Below are 19,931 nucleotides of genomic sequence, written 5' to 3'. Positions count from 1 at the left end.
TTAAACTTTTAAATATTTTGTTTTTCAAGTTATAACCTTCAATTAAAACGAACTTGTCAAAAGAAAAGTTAACATTGTAAAGTTTTCGAATTATGTCTCCAAATTTTAACCAAAACAATCTTGTGTGATGACTTTGATTACAACTACTTTTCAAAAGACAGGGCCAAGTGATATTCCTTTGAAAAGTCAGTACTGCATCTAGTGAGAAACCATAAAATCATAGATGAACCCATTTCATATCAAAAGCATTTTGTGTATGAATTCATCAACTGTTACAGTATTATGCACATCAAAAGTACAGTGACATATGCATAAAATAGCTTTATGCTTGTTTGGTTCTATTTATTTGTATGTTTCTTCATACTCAAACATATATTGGGCTTGCTTTCATAAGAACTTTTAGATGTTGTACCTGGACCATCGTTCTGTGAAGCAAGTCTCGTTTCTTGGATGGCGTCAGTGCAAGCAAACCGTCCTTCACCTCAGCCTCCTTGTTCTCTCCCTCGGGCGGCGTGGGCGTCGTGGGCACCTGTATCTCGGGCAGATCGAAGAAGAGATAGAGACACTTGACGAGCGTGGAGGGCAGGGCAGCCATCGTCATGGTGTTGACGATGCTAGCTCCTCCCGTTGCTAGGAGACTAAGGGTGGTGAGCAGCATCCAGCCGTTGCTAGCCTCCTCTGAGTTCTGGATCTCCAGGTAGCTGGCGATGGCACAGCTTGCTGCCTCTGCAGGTGTGCAAATGATACAAGGAGTTTTTATTAGTGACTTCCTCTCCTAAATTCAACAAATTTAAACAAAATACCTGCAGTTGAAATGTATATGTATGTCAATTTGGCTGACAATGTACACAAAACAAACTTACCTGAAAGTGCTTTGAAAAATGATCATAGACTAGAATTGCAAAGAGGAAAAGCTCTTTTTTCAGAGGAATAACAATTTTGTTTGCACTGCAGTATGAATGAGCATAAAATGCAAATATCATTATAACTTGTGAAAATTTTTTAACAAACTACACACCAATTTTTTGCACTGATATTACCTTGCTTCACATCATCTTCAGGATAATTTATTTTTGTATTAAACATGGCATTTAAGAGGTTAAATAGCACCTCTAATGTAAGTGTGAGTTGGTGTGATTTTTGCCACATGTCATTTACATCTGGTTATAATTAACATTCATACACATGTACTGAACCATGTGTAAATATGGCATGCTTTGGTTATTGAGTTCTCCTTTAATTAGATCATTATACTTGTACCCTCATACTACGATTGAAAGACAAACTTGATATATTCAACGGGCCATAGTCGTACAAAAAATCCTTATCCAAAATATCTTATAGATTTACATGTACCGGGTATGTGAATCAGATATTGAGTTTTGTATTGAATAAATATGGAGACATTCAAATGATTCTGAAACCATGACGAATACTGCTGATGATCTGTGTGTAATTCTTCATATGAATTTCTCCATTTACACATTTCTGTATATACACTGTATGCATATTACAGATTCATTAGTTTCAGGTGTCTATATAATTTCTTAAATCCTGCTTCTATTCTTGAAATTCTATGTTTAACAGATACCACTGAATACTACTGGTCTTTGCTTACAAGGTATGAACCAAAAGTGAAAGTTATACAAGTGCTTTGATCCAGATTTTTAATTTTAGACGAGTCATGAACCTCTTCTGAGATATATCTTGCTAAGTAAACATTAGGCTCACTACGTAAACACTTGTACTTGTTTTCACAAGCTACAAGCTACATTCTACATGTATTTGTGTACAGGGGAGGATCAGAAAGTTTATTGCCAGACAGGGCAGTTCTGAAAACTACAAACACTTTTTTTTTTTTTTTAGACTGCTATTTTCCTTTCCATGCATGTACAGTACATGAGCTTGATCAGTGTTCCACAGAAATTTGAGAACCGAATTCCATGACTTTTCATATAAACTTTTTTTGCATTTTTTCATGACCGAAAGTACCACTTTGGTATGATTTGCAGCATCCAAGCAGAGTACTGATACAACACTGTCAGTTCAAACTGAAAGGCTCACACCCTTGTCAATTAATATAATCATTTTCGTTTAATTATGAAACAATGTGTTTTTTATGTATATTTTGTTATCTATATTATTTCTGCATGTGAAATGTGAAATCAATAAACTCAAACTCAAACTCAAACTCAATACCCACAATCAATTTCCATGACTTTCCATGGTTTTGCAGAAGAAGTTATTTTTTCCACAACTTTTCATGTTTGTTCATGACTTTGGGAACCTTTTGATTTATATGTATTTTATGTAGATGCGTGTTGGCAAACTTCCAGTCTCTTTCTCATTTAAAACTGTATGTAAAGAATACCTCTTCTGGTTTCATATTGCAATTTATAATTATTAATTTGACTTTAATATTTTCATGTACAGTACATAGAAATGTCAATAGAATAGATTAATGATCTACTCCAGAGCCATAAAAGTTACATTTGGAAAGTAATTTCAACTTTTCAAGTACACAATTGAACTGATTAATGACATCAATATGTATCACTATTAATCACTGAGTTTATAAATGGTTTAAATTCTTTGAGGTATAGAGGCAGAATTCCCATAGAAATACTCAGATTCATTGTAGCTGTCCATTACTTGTTTAGATAATGAAGCCAATTACTATGAACATGTATGTACTTGTACAGTACAATCAAATGCAACATATGATTGATGATAACTGTAGATTGCTTTTAAAATTGCCCTTAATACCTATTTTCTGAAATAATTCTTTCCAGTACATGTAGCTTTGTTATTTTTGTTCTCATGTCTTTGTGTTCTTTAACGTGTCCTTGAAAATATATTATATATCATATTAGCATTACAATCATTGTAATTATTACCCGTATCAGACATCTGAGCAGTGGTTTTACAAAATCATATTACACTCGTTTGTTATCCTACAAGGGCTAATCGGGGAATATGAGACCGTATTTACCTTTCATGAAAAAGCCTATGGACTTTACGTGTTAAAAAAGCATGAAATATAAGACCATATTCACCGCGCCGTATTTTGTCATTTTCATTGCGCATCTATTATGCGTACGAGAACCTGCGCACTTTGCGCGCACTCTATTGTGACGTAATAATCACACCAAATTGGGTACACTGTTTGCAGTGTATCCAAAATTTTGTCAAGCAGGTGGATGCACAGTGCTGGTTTGACAAAGTTTGTTCAGTTCTATGAGATTGTCATGTATGTATTTGCTCAAGATGTCTGATTTAGATAATACAACAATATTGACTGGCTTAACTTTCAGGAGATACCACATATATTTCCCTCACAAGACCCATATTGCCCTCGTCTTTGACTCGGGGCAATATGAGTCTAGTTTGGGAAATATTATGTTGTATCTCCCTCAAGGCCAGTCCATATTATATAATGTATATACCTCACTTAAGAAATCCAGCCATCTGATTGATCGAAATTGCAGTCGTGGTTTTAGCCATTCCTGTGAACGGGTACCATACATTGTGTGTGTGCGAATTGGTCGCTAGCTTTATTTTTTATTTTTTCTGATGTCGATCGTAGTACTAAATCCGGCCTAGATTCTACTTATAGTTTCCAAACAAGGCAAAAATGACTGAAGAAACTCTTCCTAGATTTCAACTTCTCGATGATGATCAATTGCAAGACTTGATTAATTCTGCTAACAGCAATTGCTAACAGCAAGAACACCAAAAGGGTACATAAAATTCATAATGAAAACTGTCATAATGAAATTGTGTGCGCATATGTGTATGTCGCTACAGCTACAACACAAAAACTACTACTACGAATTATGACATTGTTGCATCAATTCGACCATATCTTAAGTTACCATTAAGGTTATAAATTGGGGTAAACCCATTTAAAAGCACAGAATATCTGCTATTTTGTGGAGTAGAAATCATTTCTGGGGAACTTGTAACCCCGCTGCATTTTGTTCTTGAATGTTGTTATACATCCACCTTCTGAGACAAAAGTCTATGGCAGATGCCATAATTTTGTGTTGATACATGTGCAGAAAAACTAGAGAAAAGCCAAGGTGGTGTCATAAGTTGATTCTTTTTTCGGTATATAAAAGTAATAATGACTGCTTTAATTTTTGAGACATAGTATAGTATTAATGACTGCTTTGAGAGAAATAGTTGTTTTTATACGCTCAAGGGAAGGTTAGAATTGTGCTATTGCCCCGAGGCGTGCCGAGGGCAATAGCCCAATTGTAACCTTCCCGAGAGCGTATAAAAACAACTATTTCTCGAATATTAAAGCAGTCATTAATACTTTTATATGCCAAAAAAAAAAAAAAAAAAAAAACTTTTGTCGAAGATGGGATTCGATCTCTTGCGTACCAAAGGTGATGTAACGAAATCCGCCGCCTTAAACCGCTCGGCTATCGCGCTCTGTTCCTATACTTAGCAGTTTTTTCTTATATATACATTAAAATGGATTGAAAACGGCTTCGCGTGGTGGAAGCTTCGCGGCTGCTCCATTAAACAGGCCCTTCTTTTACTTTTGCAATGCATATTGGCACGAACTTAGATCAAGATCTATCGGCAGATGTTGTTTTTTTGTTTTTGGAAGTTTATTTTCGTCTTCATGTCAACAATGCAAGATAAAATTGTCGGTAAGATCGATCGAGATTCAAATGTATTGAAATTACCGACCAATTCTTCGCACACGTACGGTATCCTCGATCGCTCAAACCATTTTTTAACATGTAAACCTATGGGGTAACCATGGAGACTGACCTATTTTCCCAATAACCATGGTTATTGGGAAAATAGGTCTGTTTTTACAGGAACAGTTAAAGTTTATGAATGCAATTTCGACCAATCAGATTGCTGGATTACGTAAGTGAGGTATATAATTGTTTTTATACGCTCTCGGGGAGGTTACAATTGAGCTAATAAAAACAACTTCACCCCTGTATGTCTTTCAAAGCAGTCATTATTACTATATCAATATCATTAATAAATGTTTGAATAATTTAAGTGATAAAGGATACCATGTGAATCATGGATAATTGATAAAACATCAAAACCAATGTACCATGAATAAATACAACATACATGTACATGTACATGTACAATATGTAAATGTACATGTAAATGTCAGCTAATAGGAACATTCATCATCACACTCATAAACATACCGAGTGTTAATCACTGACCATTACACATGCCTCTTAGTCATGAACAGTCTCTAAATATTGACATCAGTCTGTGTAATCAAATTGCTCTTGATCTTATAATGTACGATGTCTTCAAAGGAAACAATCATAAAAGATAAAAATGATTTCACTCTGTTAGTTTGGGGCTTCATGCTGGCATCTTACATACCTAGTCTATCCAAAATATCAACTTCAAATGCATTTTACATACTCTTGTAGAGAGACATTGTATACAGTATGTGTACATGTACATGTACAATGTAAAATGTGAGATGAACATTGGTTATTTGGAAGTGATCGGCTCATGAAGGCCACTGTAAGGTACCATACTTTTAATCACCTACATGTATGTACTCATACACAGGCTGAGTGTTAATCACTGACCTTTAATCCTGTCTGTTAGTCATGACTGGTCTCCATTGACATCAGTCTGTGTTTACAAATTGTCCTTGATATCATAATGTAAGGTGTCTTCAAAGAGACCAATCACAAAAGAAGAAAAAATGATTTCACACTTTTTGTTTGGGGTTCCATAGAATGGCATCCTATATACAATGTATGTCTCAACCAAAATATAAACTTAAACACACTGTATACTTGTGAGTATTATTTCTGTGGACCTAGTGGAGAGGTACATGTATGTATATGAAGGTAAAATTTTCAATCATCATTCAACCAATATCATATGAATAGACCAGATCACGGTTAGCACATATCCAAAATGACCCCGAATATCCACAGAACTTCAAAACATGAAGAGGTCCCACTTTGTACATTTGAAATAACCACGATGGAGGTGGTACATAAATAGCCTTTGTTTCCCCTTTTCAAAGAATACTTCCACCTGTGTATCATGGAGAGTGCACTGCTTGTGCATAAATGAATAATGATTACATAACTTCCATGAGCACATATCCTCCAGTATTTTGTCTCCGTGTATTTCACAATTTGGTCTGCAATGACCTTTATCTGCTCATGCTCAGACTGCAACCCTGAACTGGCTTATAATTAGGTCACTATTAAGCACACAATTTCTTTTCTCACCCATGATCATGCATGTCCTAATACACAGGCTGAGTGTTAATCATTGACCACTACATGTCAATTAATCATGAACAGTCTCTACTCATAGCAGTCTTGTGTTTACAAATTACTCTTAATACCATTAATGTATTTGCATGAGTGAAAGCTTTAATGCCATGTGAACACAGGAGTGTGGTCAGAGTGTGATATTGACAAAGTTAAAAGTACATGAAGTAAATGAAGGAAAGAAAACAATTGTTGGTATACACTGTCCATGTAAGCTCGTTTTGTGTGTTCCACTTTTCCATGGCAAATTCTGGTTACTACAAAAAAAGGAATCAATGGCCTAGCTAGACTAAGTTGTGATTTTCTGTAGAGATACATGTAGTGATTTCTCTTCAAAGGAACAGGGTGATTTGAAATAAGCTTTTGCGAAAATGGCTCTGGGCTTTACTTTGTCAAAGATCTAGGGTTAGGGTTGCCAGTGCATTTAGGTTTAGGGTTAGTGTTATGGTTAGGGGTAGTGTTCAATGATTCCAAGGGTTGAGATTTGGGGGGCGTTTCACATAACTTGTCATCAGTGACAAATGACAGTTTGTGTTATAAGCTAGTGAAATCCTTGCTTCTGATTGGTTATCAGTAGATTTGTCACTGATCTTTGTCATTTGTCATTGAAAAAAATGCTTTTTAAAACAGGTCCCTGGACTTTGGTACATGTTAGAAAATGACTGTGTAGTGATTGTCCATGGAGCAATTATTGTACAAAAAGGCAGCTATTTTATTACAGGATGCCTTTCAACAAATGTGGATATTCAAGGAGCGCACTGTAATAAAAAAAATAGACTCCTAAAGAAGTAAAATGCATTGAGATTACCTGTTGATTGGTCAGATGCTCTTCGTCTGACTTCAGTGACGAACAAACGAGCGATGTGATTGGAGAACTGCAAGACATCTCCAAATTTGTCTATCATTTCATTGGCAGGGCTGTTTTCAAACACCTGTAAGATAGGATGTTACAAAGAACACATTACATGTACAATTCTATGAACAAAAAATACATGTGCTGTGCATGTACATGTAGATGGCTAAGACGACAGGGTTATTTGAGTGCAGAAATAATCAAATAGACAAAACAATTATCCGTAGTTACCGATACAACTATCTCAGATTACAAGAGCAACCCTAGCCATAGGATCTACATTCCATGAATAAAGACTGAAATCAAATATGCCAGCTAGAATATCTATTTAAAGATCATAACTACAGTTACACTAATGAAGGCTTCATTTTGATCACATATTTGGATCAACTCATCATATTCAATTTATTTGATTTTGTTACATATCATGTCTTTTCCCTACATTCCACCCAGAATTTTTGCAGGTTTAGAATTCAGCAGGTTAAAGTTGTAGAATACATGTACATCATGCAGAGTTATACAGTGACACAGTTGGAAATTAACCTTTTACTTAATACTGGAAACAGAATGGGAATGACAGAATTCAGTTGTCAGCAGGTTTGTCTATGTAAATTGGATTTTATTGTTTGCCATAATTACATGTCAAGTGGGATATATGTTTCAAAATGTAAATCTGTTTTCTGCTGTTAGTGTTCTTTTTTTGGGGGGGGGGGGGATGTACCAAGTTATCTTGGGACTATGGAAGGCCCTTTTTTTACTGACTAAAATAATCATTATTGTATGTTCTATAAGGTTTATTCTCCAATTAAAGAAAGTTTCTTTATACACAGTACTTTTTAAATGGTCTAATTCAAAGAAAGGTATAGGGGATAGTAGGCTGTATTCATCAGCTCAAGTTTGCCAAATAACCTGCTATTTTCAGGCTCGGGATATCATCCCAAAGTTAAAAATTGTGACTTCCCCAGACCGATGTGCTCATCACAAACTAGCTCGGACGGGCACAAATCAGCCCGCTATTTCCCAAATAACGGGATATTTTTGGAATATTTTCTTGATCAAAAATCACGCTTATTGCAACTGCAGGCTGATGAAGACGCAAATTAACTGGCTAATTTGCGATCGGGATGGTTAAAATAGCGGGTTAATTGGCAAACTCGAGCTGATGAAAACAGGCCTAGTGACAAACCTTGCAGAATAGGGGTAACATCATATAGAGCTTATCCTCATGCTCCTTCTGCGATAGGGGCTGAGCTGTGCAGCACAGCTCCACATAGAGCTTCCTGAGATGCATCAGTCCCAGTGCACTGTCCTGTGTGTTAGCTGAAGAGGAGCCGGGGAGCCGCAGGCCCCGCCCCCTCATGAAGGAAAACATGATTGGTGGGCGGCGGCTGGTAGAAGGGGGTGTGTCCTAGGTTCAAGTTTCAGCAGCCAGGGTCTCCTCCACACCTACTCCACCATCTAAATGAACAAAAAGAGAATACTTATATAACATTTTTCATGACATGTCTGTGTTTATGAAAGAGGGTAGGAACAAAAGAGAACATAATCATTCATTTCATGTGATGATTATGCGCAAAAGTTCTTCACAAATTGCCTGAAATATTTGATTCAGATACATGTACAGTATATCAGGAATAACACCATAGCTGTAGAAGTATATTGTAGCATTTGTTATATACAGTGTAGTTACAGAAGCAGAAACAGTATGAGTACCAAAAGCAGTAGTTGTTAAAGTAAAGTTCAGTAAAAGTTGTTAATGGAGCAATAGCAGTATGTCTTCTATTAGTCATAATAAATGTTATTGATTATAAAGTCATCAAATTAGTACATTGGAGACATACATGTACACTGTACATGGTATAGTGTACATTGTAGGAGGAGGAAAAGTAGGATTACATGTAAGTGTTAACTGCTCCAATTACCTGTGTTAAGACAAATAAATAGCAATACATGTACATGAAATACATCAATTGCATGTACATGTAGATTACATGAAGCAAATAAGAATGGCTCAGATACAAAATGTTAGTTTTATCAGAAAAAAATAAGTAGACATTATGTACATCATGTAAAATGTACAATTGTACATGTTCAAATACAGTACATGTATGTGCATTTTCATGTAAACACTACCTTCATCAAGAATTAAATAAATGTAATACACATTCAAATCATCCCCACTACTTTCAAAATAATCCTGTTGGGTTAAAAAGAAGAAAAAATACATACAGGGTGTACACAAAAGAACCCCCCCCCCCCCCCTCAACAAAAACAAACAACATCTTTTTATTTTTATCAAGTCTGTTCAGATGTACCTGTTCATACAAAGCTATGCAGAAGTACTTGATTGTGTTCTTCTTAATCAAGAAAAAAAAAAAATCAACTTTGCCTTTTGTAATGCAAACACGTTCTTGACAATGATTTTTTTCCAGGGTAATCACTGAAGTAATCAAATATAACATCAGTCAGGCAGCACACGGCGCTCATGCTCATCACCCTCCTGGCTACGTAACAATTTCACATGTTGACTGAACATCTCCCCGCAGACGCAAGCATGCCATGGGCGGAAATTGATCCCAGAACCTCCTCGTACTACAGCCACATCGATAGCCCTAATGCCAAGGTCACTAGGAGATGGCTTATCGGCGGACTCGCACAATTTAATCACTCGGACGAGACTTTCTCTTGGATTCTGCTCACAATAAAATAAAAGCCTGATACCTTCATGCCCAAGGACGTTCACCTGTCGTTCCATGAAAAAAAACCTTTGCATGAACCAGTCTAATTTCAAGGCAGAACTTGATATTTTTGCCATTCTCTTTAATATCCTAAATCAGAGACTGGATTAAGGCTACATAATTCAGACATATCTCATTGAAAGATGACATGAGAAATCTTAGTCTCAACTCCAATATGAGATGATATTAGGTATTGAGAGAGATAGAAAAAGAAATCACTTCTGCAGTATCCATGTACATGTAATGTACGTAACCTATACATGTATTGAATCCTACATGTACATGTAAGTGTAGTCCGCAAAATCTGCATTCTTCATTCTTCCCAAACTTCACAACCAGCTCACTAAAGAATAATATACAAAATGGCCTTTAATAAAATCTTTTTATTTCTCATCAAAAGTAAAAAACTAAACAGTAAAGCATTGGAGGGCTAGGCTAACATTTATCAATCTCAATGATAATGTGCTGGGTCTTGACAGAAACTACAAGCCTTCATTGAGAATGATCCATGTATTTTAATCAGCACCCTCCGCTGAAAATTCAAGAAATCTTACACGCAGTCTACGAAAAATTATAATTCCGAGTGAGAACCCGCAAAGCAAGCCTGAGCAATGAGAATTAGGGCTATGCTTTCTCCTGTAGTGACTGCCTTGCCTTGTAAAGGTACGAACGGACGGGGGTATGGATCAAGGAGGCAAGAGAGGAGAGAATATTCCCATGGCGACAACGCAGCAACAGCGCATCTCAATGTGGCGACTTAAGTGGCTGGGTAGTGTCAGGGCATTGACCAGTACTCCATTAATGCAGCTATGGTTTGGCATGGGATAGTCTGACTTCAACACTTACTTGGTCATTTCTGAATATACCTGCCAACCTTCTGCAGCTAATATTAAGAATCTTAAAGGTTCAAAATTAGGAATAGTGTCTATTTTACATTTTTTCATACAGATTTTTTTCCAAAAAAATTCAGGAATAGGTTTGTTTTGCTGCTAGTTTGAAGGCAAAAAGTTAGGAATCATTCCTCCAAAATGAAAATGGTTGACAGCTACATGTATTAGTTCATAGCCCCTGGATTTATAATGTTGTCTATCAATGGATTAGTTTGATCTTATTTTTAAATGTAAAATGGACAGACGGTTCTTTTTGTTACAAAATTATAGTGTAAAAATAAGGACCTACATGTCTGAAGCTTTGATATATTATGGTAATAAAGGAGGATACAAATGTACAGTGTACATGTACAGGATTCTTTGAAACCCTCCCAATCAGCAATCAAGATATTTGAAGATGACAAACATATAAACAACTGCCTCATAATTTATTTCCATGTAAACAATGCAAATAGATAATAATGAAATCACCTTATACGAGCTAGAGAGGATTTTTAATTTTCTAGCCATGACCCAGTTTGTATTGCACTGGTGGACTGCACTCACAGTAATAGCCTAGTCCCGTTTTGAGCGGTCCTATTGACATTATGTTTGACATTCATGTACATGTAGCGTCAAAACATTTCACACACCTTGAATCAAACCCCTTCACATGCTTGTTTGTACATGTACACTGTACATGTGAAGTGCGACCATGGTAAAATCACTATGCTCAAGAATCTCTGACTGACCTTTCATAATCCAGATATAACATGATTTAAGATGCTAGTAATCCCCCAAGAGGAGCTCAAGAATTAAATCATTTTAGGTCACCATGGCTCGACATTGGGCGAACTGACAAGACTGTCCAATCACACCTCAGGAACAGAGGGATCAAAATCAAGGGCACAAGATCACACTTTGTGTGTAAAGAACCAGTCTGGTTCTTCATGTACACTGAAATGGCCTTGTTCCTATGAATAGACTGGTTTTACTAACACTCTATGCAAATTTACGGGGGCTCTTTTCTGATTTTCGGGGGCTCTTTTGGGCATTTCGGGGGCAAGTTCGCCCTAAGCCCCCGTGTATTTTGTTCACTGTTTACTTCAGGATTATGGATGTTTCTTTCCTGGTGACCTAGTTACTGGTTATTCTGTTAACCTGTTATTACTGAATGAACTACAATACTTGGAATTTGTGATGCATGCATTATGTGTTGCTATGTTGGGCAGGCTTTGGGGTTGTCGAGAAACAACCTTGTTTAAAAAGTATGCAATAAATTAGATTAAGTATTTAATACACGTAGTAAACTGGTCTATTGACTTTGATGTACAATCCACTAATTGTAAAAATTGATCGATCAATCATACGATCAATTGCAAAGTTTATGTTACGTGCCCCTGATCTCAGTCTACATATACATGTACATGTTTAGTTTTAGGGAGAAAAAAATCAGTATGAAGCTCCTCTTTTCCTAATTTTCTCAATCATGTGTCAATTAGTACTTGATCATTTTCGTAATGTAATCAAATTTCATGCAGAAATAGTTGTAAAGTGCCTACAAATTATTTCATTCACCTGTTTAATACGTACAATTGCATTTCAATTTTCAATAGTCAGAATGGGAATTGCATACATTCCATGTTTGACCAACTTTATTTTTGAGGAACAATTAATGTACCATATGCAATTCACATTCTGACTATCGAAATAAAATTATGTGTAGGAGGTGAATGAAATAACTGTTATGCATTGAATTTGATTGCATTACGAAAATGGTCTATTATCTAAAAAATCTTCACCAGTTGCAATCTGGTCACGAGAATAAAAACCCATAAATTTAATGCATAATGAATGATACTGAAACCACTTCCAATGGGTTTGTAATGAAGATCATTCCCTTGAAAGAAAGCACCTGAAATCAAGGCTACAGTTATGGGCTAAGTGGTCGAGCTAGGTGGACGCTTTCTATGTGGCAGGATGCTCAACATCTTGTATACATCTACATACATGAATGAGGGATAGAAAACCACGTATTATTTGAGGGGAAAATCTTGAAAAGAGAGAGTCAAGGCACGATGCTAGATAATCTAAGAAGGTAACAGACAACCCATGGGCAAACCCAAAATGAACAGTTGTCAACTAACTTTCTAACTTTTGTAATTTTTTAAAGAATGTGATAATTTGTCCCTATTTGTGTTTCTTGAGAATGTGACATAAGCTTACATCTAAAAGTATTCACCAAAGGACTCTAATTCAACCAGTCCAGCTTTCATTCTTGAGTTACGCAAAAAACAAAATCCATCAAATTTACAAGGGGTATGAATTATTTCAGTTGTTCAGGGGTGATAGTGAGCACTAAAAAAAAAATAGGTTTTTTGTTTTCCCCTCAAAGAAGAGGATTCGGGGGGGGGGGGGAATGACATCTAACAACATTCCCCCTTTCGAGTAAAAAAATAGGAAAAAATAGGGCAAAATAGGGAAGAATAGAGAAAATAAGAGGGAAATCAGAAATTCAGGATAAAATAGGGAAGAAAAAAAAATCTGGTAAAAAAAATATTTAAAAAAAAAAAAAATCTGGATTTTTTTTTTTGATTTTTTTTTTTAATCGGGAAAAAATCAGGGAAAAATTTAAAAAACTTGGGAAACCGATTTAAATCGGGGTTTTATCAGGCCTGGATGTTAACAGTATGTCCCATACAACAGTACTAAGTATCACTGAATTGTTAATATGAATTGGGAATTCATATCATATGAAATAAAAATAACATTTTTCAATTGATGTTTTCTTAAATTCAATCAACTTGATACAGTAAATCAGATACAAATATACATGTACTCTACAATGAAATCATAGATGAGATCGGTAACATACACATACATGTACATGTAATGTAATATGGGACAAAATAGCTGGGACTTGCCAAAAAATGTTAAATACATCTGTATCTTTCTCCCTGCAATAAAATTATCGAATCTGTAAGCTGAAGATCTTTCAAGAGCTTACATGTACATTGTATCTCCCAAACTGTGAGGCAGAAAGCGGCATACTGGGATTATAATCTGGTTGCCATAGAAATAGACAAGTTTAACATTTGACTTTATAAAACCCATTATGAAGGCATTACTGTTGAGTGTTCATTATACAGACAGTTAAAGTGGGCAATTACTAATCTGTAACAAATTTAGCATGTACAAAACTGTGTGACATTTTCCCTCACTTTAAAGGGATCGTTTAACAATGTTAAATCTGAGATACACTGCCCTACGTGTTATCAGTGTCTTTAATATGGTGTAATATTAAAGCCCTAAAAAAATTGCGCTTCAAAATGATCAAGAAGTGCCTCAAAAAAGTAAAAATCTTTGAGTGACCGGTTTTACCATACTCGTTTTTCCCGATAGACTGTAGTGTTATGAAAACCGTCAGGCGAACGGTTTTCAAAATTTGTAATTCCAATCATAAATATCTTGATAATCAGACAGGCGATCGGCTTGTAAAAGTCATGGGGTTCCTGACTGACCTAAAGGTTTATAATTATCATTGCATCATGAGCTAAATCCAGAATTTTGTTTCAGAATCTGAGACAAAGTTACCGGATCCCTTTAAATAACTGAATTAAACAGTCTTTAAATAACACAGGCTATTCCATCTCAAGTCTCCTCCTCTTCTCAGGCAGAATAAGCTGATTTTTTATTGAGAAAATGACAGAATGCTTATAAAACTCATATGTATATCTGTTAATCACATTCAAATTAATTTTCATTACGGGAAATATAAAAACTCAAGATTTTTATACAAACTAAATTGAATACCATTCTGCCATTTGGCTGTAAAATATTTATGAATAAACTAATTAATATTCTGCCAAAAAATATGGCTAGATCAGTATGCACAATCACACTTAACAGCCATGAGACTAACAGGTGTACATGTACTATGTAGAATTGTAGATAACATGTATTCATACACATTTTCTATACAACTTTAGAAGTGTACTAGCAGGACCCGTGGAAAATCCACGGGATTCTAGGGGAGGGGTGTGCTATCCACAAAAAAAATAGATTATCTTTATATAGAGAATTTTTATAATATATGCTGTTAGACCATAAATGGCGCATCGTAAAACAAACTATGTCAGATAGGATCTCGATAATTACGATTTATTTGCATTATTAATGTTGTGATTTCAATGTAGTTTCATGAAAAGACTACATATGCAGAGGCTTGGATTATGATTATGTTGGCATTGTTCACAAAATGTGTACAATTATTTTCAAAGTAAATATTTTACGCGAAAAATCGGACGGTTTGTGCACAAATTGACTCGACTGTGTGTGGGACTGTGAGCGTAGAATCCAGTGAAAGATTTTTTTTGGGGGGACTCGATCTATATCAAATTTTGGGAAAATTTGGGGGGGCTACTTTTTTATCTTTCGGGGGCTCATTTTTCTTAGGCTAATTTTTCATTAATTCATTTAAAGATGCAGTTTGTTTAGTTTAGTAGCGTAGTGTTACGTAAAAAAAAGGCGTACTTTCTGCATCAAGTTTCTACGCCGAAAGTACGTGAATTTTGTTAAACATATTAAATTGTTTGCGTCCATCTTGCGTACTTTTTTGCGTTCCTCATGGTATGGTAACGTAGGCCAGCGTACTCTCAGCTCAGCGTAGTTGGTACGCAACTCTACTATGGACCCTACGCCAATTAGTGATCGACCTGCCAGTGTCACAAATAAGGTATTAAAAATATGCTCATCTGACCGTAATTAAATGCCCAAAACCCCCGAGCTTTCGGGGGTTCAGCCCTTTGTACCCGTGGACACCACGCCTGCACTCAAATCGCTTTGAGTTACCTGACCCCCCCCCCCCCCCCCATACTTTAAAAATTGATTTGATGCAAGAACTGTATCATACTAAAAGTATTATCATGTTTTTAAACGACCATGACGACCGTCTGATTTTCTTGTGAAAACTTTACTTTGCTTGTGAAAACTTTACTTTGAAAAATGATTATCGAAATTCAGTATACAACTATACATGGCCAGAATAATCACAATCTAAGCCCAGGTTTCATACATCTATTCACGAAACTATATTGAAATCGGGGCAATAATAGCAATTTCAAAGTGTTGTTTAGACTCTCCTCACACCACGGACAGCTAGGCCTGGCTACTCCGGTCACCGCTACTCCATGCTCACACACTCAGCTCCGACAGCAGCGCTCAGCTGCGGTGGCAATACACTGTGGAAACTTTACTTTGAAAAATGATTATCGAAATTCAGCATACAACTATATACATGGACAGAATAATCACAATCTAAGCTCAGGTTTCATACCTCTATAGTCACGAAACTATATTGAAATAGGGGCAATAAGAGCAATTTCAAAATGTTGTCGAGTCTACTCTATAGCTCAGCTCAGCTCAGCTCACCTCACACAGTCACAGTTCCGACAGTGCTCGACAGCAGTGGCGCACTGCACTGCCCGTGCCTCACGGCAGCTAGCTTGCAACTGAACTGTCAGTTACGATACAATGAATTTCTTGTGAAAACTTTACTTTGAAGAATGATTTTCAAAATTCAGTAAACATGGACAGATTAATACCAAAGTAACCCTGCTTGCATACCTCTATTCACGTAAACTATATACAAATCACGGCAATCATCATAGAATCAGAGTCGAACCGACTGAGCTGTGCGTGTGACGGTGAGCCAACGAAAAAAATACACGGTGGCGACGGGCGATTCGCCCCCTAAACCTCTGAAATCGCCACGGTAAAAATCAAGACGAGGGCGAAAAAAAATCAATATATCTTGAAAAATCGCCCCCGCCATAAATTGATATTCCCTATGAATTAATAAACCAATTTATTGATGTGTCTGAGTGAAATCTCCGTTCCAACTACCAACTCCAAAACTAGAAACTTCCATCAACATTTTAAAAGTTTTGTGAGTTGCAGCGGATCGGCGGTCGTACTGTAGCTAGATCTACAGCGGTATCCGCCTGCCTGCGCCTAAGCTCCCGGCGGCCGGACAGGCCACCGGCCCCGATGTAGTTTCGTGCACAGCATGAATGCATACGCAGTTCGCACGCGTTCACAATGCACAGAAACGTACTAGCTCAGCTCCAGCGCGCGCCCGCACGCTCCTTGTATGAAGCAAATAAGTATTTGCGAGTGACGAGAGCTCAACTGCTAGCGACCAAATTGGTACGTAATATGTTTATTTAGTCTTTTTTCTGGCCCTAATTTTTATCATGGACAATGCAATCCCATTAAAAAAAATGTTATTCCGTCTAAAATTGTGTTATTTATAAGTTAAAACCATTAAATGCGAGTATATTTTTACTGTTGTCCCACATACTGATATATTTGTAATAATGAAACGTGCAAAATCAATGCCGGATTTTTTTCCTGAAAAATCGGTATAAAGCAAGTTTCGTACACAGAAATTGAATTTTGTTATAAAAAAACCGTAAATAAATATATAAAGGATGTTCCTACTCCTCAGAATCTTTCTTACAACTGTTTAATTAAATTAAATTATTTATATACGATCGATGCCAGGCCAATTGTCATGAGTGATGATGACATCAATTTCTGTCTACGAAATGAAACTAGCTTTGGCTTGGCCTTTAGAATTAGAGTCTATAAAAAAAAAATAAGGCCATGATTTTGCATGTTTCGGCATAACAAATAGACCCTACATCGGTATGTGGGACAACAGTAAAAATATTTACTCACATTTAATGGTTATAAATGGTCTAAATAACACAATTTTAAAGGGAGTTGGTCTACATTTTTTTTTAATGGGATTGCATTGTCCATGATAACAATTAAATTTGGGACAGAAAAAAAGACTAAATAACATATTACCTACCAATTTGGTTGCTAGTAGTATGATGGCTAAGGAAAAACACAACTTATTGTTACAGCTTACAATATGGCTTTAAGGAAGTAGCCCCTTGGTTTTTTTTAGGCAATGGGGAAAAGTAGCCCCCATAAAAAATTAATTCCTAGCCCGCGTGTCAGTGATAATATTTTCTTAGGATATGAAAAACGAACAGTTAAACAAAACAATCCTTTTGACAAGTTTTAGTTACATGTACATGTAAATCATAAAGCCACACATTTAACACAAAGTGAATAAATCATGGGTATCTGAATGTCTGCAATACTCTACATGACATATGTACGCTACAATTGTATCTATATTTGCCTTTGCTTGGAATTTAATTAGGTAAAACCGCGTTTAAAAAAAATACAACCTTTAAAAAAAAAAAGCCCCCCTGAGCTCCAAAATAGCCACCGCAAAATAATTAAGGGGGGCTATTTTTTTAAGGGAAAATCTGAAAAGAGCCCTCGTAAAAAAAAAAGTAATTTTTTGGTTGCGGTGAGCGTAGAATCATCGCAAACATTATACACGTACGTTCGTACACACAGCAGGTCCGCCTGGCCTACAAAGCATATCCTATAGAAAGACGCATAGCACGGGTAAGCTCAACCCGTTGAGGATACATATTGGCTACATCCCCTCACCCGGGTGAGTCGTCTGTTGATGTGTATTTCTCTTACATGCTACAAAGCGAACCCTATAGCAAGAGGTCTTACTCGGGATACGCCGCAGCTTTTTCAATAAGACTTGCTACACCCGTTGACGCGAGTTGATTCTCGTCCATCGTGTGTCTCTTCGTCTCTCTTTGATAATTAGACAGAGGGCGGGTGCACGCCTTGCCGACTCGCTCTCGCGGGTTCGTCGCCTCCTCTCAATCCGCGACGCCCGCCGTGCTCTCGTCCGCCCGTCCTCCCCGGCACCCCGAAACCGCGTTTAACGGCATGGACGTCGATCGCGGGGTCGACGTGGCACGCGGGTTACGGGAGACAGGCCTCGTGGAATTGTGCCGCCCTCCCCGCGCCACGGCGGAGGCGGGCGGGGTCGGGGAAAGACGTTTTTGAGGAACCGTTTTGTACCCGTTTGGACCCCCCGCGGCGATTAGTGGTATTAGTAATATAGATGCTACAAAGCATCCCACATGCCAACTTGATAAGCACATGGAATAATACATCACGTCCCGAGGTTGACCATTACAATAATTTACATACTGTACATGTAGGCACATACATAGACATGACGGACTGACCTGTAATATCAAAATGCTCAAAAGAACTAAAGGGCCATTTTAACTCAAAATCTTTCAATCATTTCACACTGAGATTTATTCCTTTCTGGCTCTCAGCAGTGTACTGTCGTCTACGCATTACTCATTCTACAGAGCCTCTAAAATTACAAACTACAACATGCAATGGGTACAAAAAACAAGACAAACACAAAATCAAAGAAAGAAAAAACATAGCCCTAGCGGGGCTCCACACAGACCTATTTTGAAGGGGGTTTCAGACTAAACTGTTTACAGTCTAATAAGGCTGTTAAAAAAAAAATCATGTTTGGCTTCCCCGTCCGCTTCCTATGTTGAGGCCGCCTGCTGTTTTTAGTTTTTTGTTGTTGTTGTTTTGTTGTTTTTTCAATGACAAAAATCCTGAAAACATACTGCTAAAACAATCTTTTTCTGAATTTAAACAAAAATGAAATAAGAACACTGGCGGTCATCTTTAAAAATAGCCTGACTACTGTATGCATGAGTCCTAAATTTACAGTACAGGTGCATGTCAAAATTTCAAAATTTTGGGCGCCCATGTGTCCCGGGCACCTGATAGTGTCAAACCCTGCTACAGTATATGAGATGTAGATGTGGTAATACAGAATAAAAACATAAGAATACATTCGTACCATTAATTACATGTCCATGTACATGTATGTCCCTCATAATGTAGGTTAAAGGTCACCTCTGATTTGAACAGCCATGCAGCTGAAATGCAATGTCATTATCATGTTACTCATCACTATTCGCTGATTGATCCACAGTATGAGCGCACCCGCCGCTGATTCACCCAGACATTCTCAAATACATTGCACATCCTCACACGTCCCACTCCATTCACTAATTCACATTTCTTGGCAGATTCAATCAAGGAAAATTTCCCCCTGTCAGTGTGCGTAGCGCTCAAAGAAATTAATTCATGCCAAGATGTTCTCAGGAAAATCAGCATGTACATGTACACTGTACAGTATGTTTTCGTACACGTACACATTTACATACTTGTAACAAACATGTAT

At 36.9% G+C, this 19,931-nt stretch overlaps 1 protein-coding gene across 3 annotated transcripts in view; it reads right to left on the bottom strand.

Annotated features, from left to right (window-relative positions):
• Positions 1–19,931, bottom strand: part of LOC584014 (WD repeat and FYVE domain-containing protein 3) — a 104,226-nt gene that overhangs the window by 78,261 nt on the left and 6,034 nt on the right. For all 3 annotated transcript variants that reach the window (XM_030980012.1, XM_030980014.1, XM_030980013.1), the window contains exons 2-4: positions 8,339–8,610; positions 7,108–7,231; positions 413–726 (exon numbers count right to left, since the gene is read on the bottom strand). In XM_030980012.1, coding sequence (XP_030835872.1) covers positions 413–726; positions 7,108–7,231; positions 8,339–8,524 — 624 coding nt within the window. In that variant the 5' untranslated portion in view covers positions 8,525–8,610. The remainder of the gene's footprint in view (positions 1–412; positions 727–7,107; positions 7,232–8,338; positions 8,611–19,931) is intronic.

The sequence above is a fragment of the Strongylocentrotus purpuratus genome, unplaced genomic scaffold (assembly GCF_000002235.5).
Source record: "Strongylocentrotus purpuratus isolate Spur 01 unplaced genomic scaffold, Spur_5.0 spur5_scaffold_10, whole genome shotgun sequence".
NCBI classification, from domain to species: domain Eukaryota; kingdom Metazoa; phylum Echinodermata; class Echinoidea; order Camarodonta; family Strongylocentrotidae; genus Strongylocentrotus; species Strongylocentrotus purpuratus.
The sequence above is the reverse complement of the archived record's forward strand: the minus strand, read 5'-3'. Positions and strand labels throughout refer to the sequence as shown.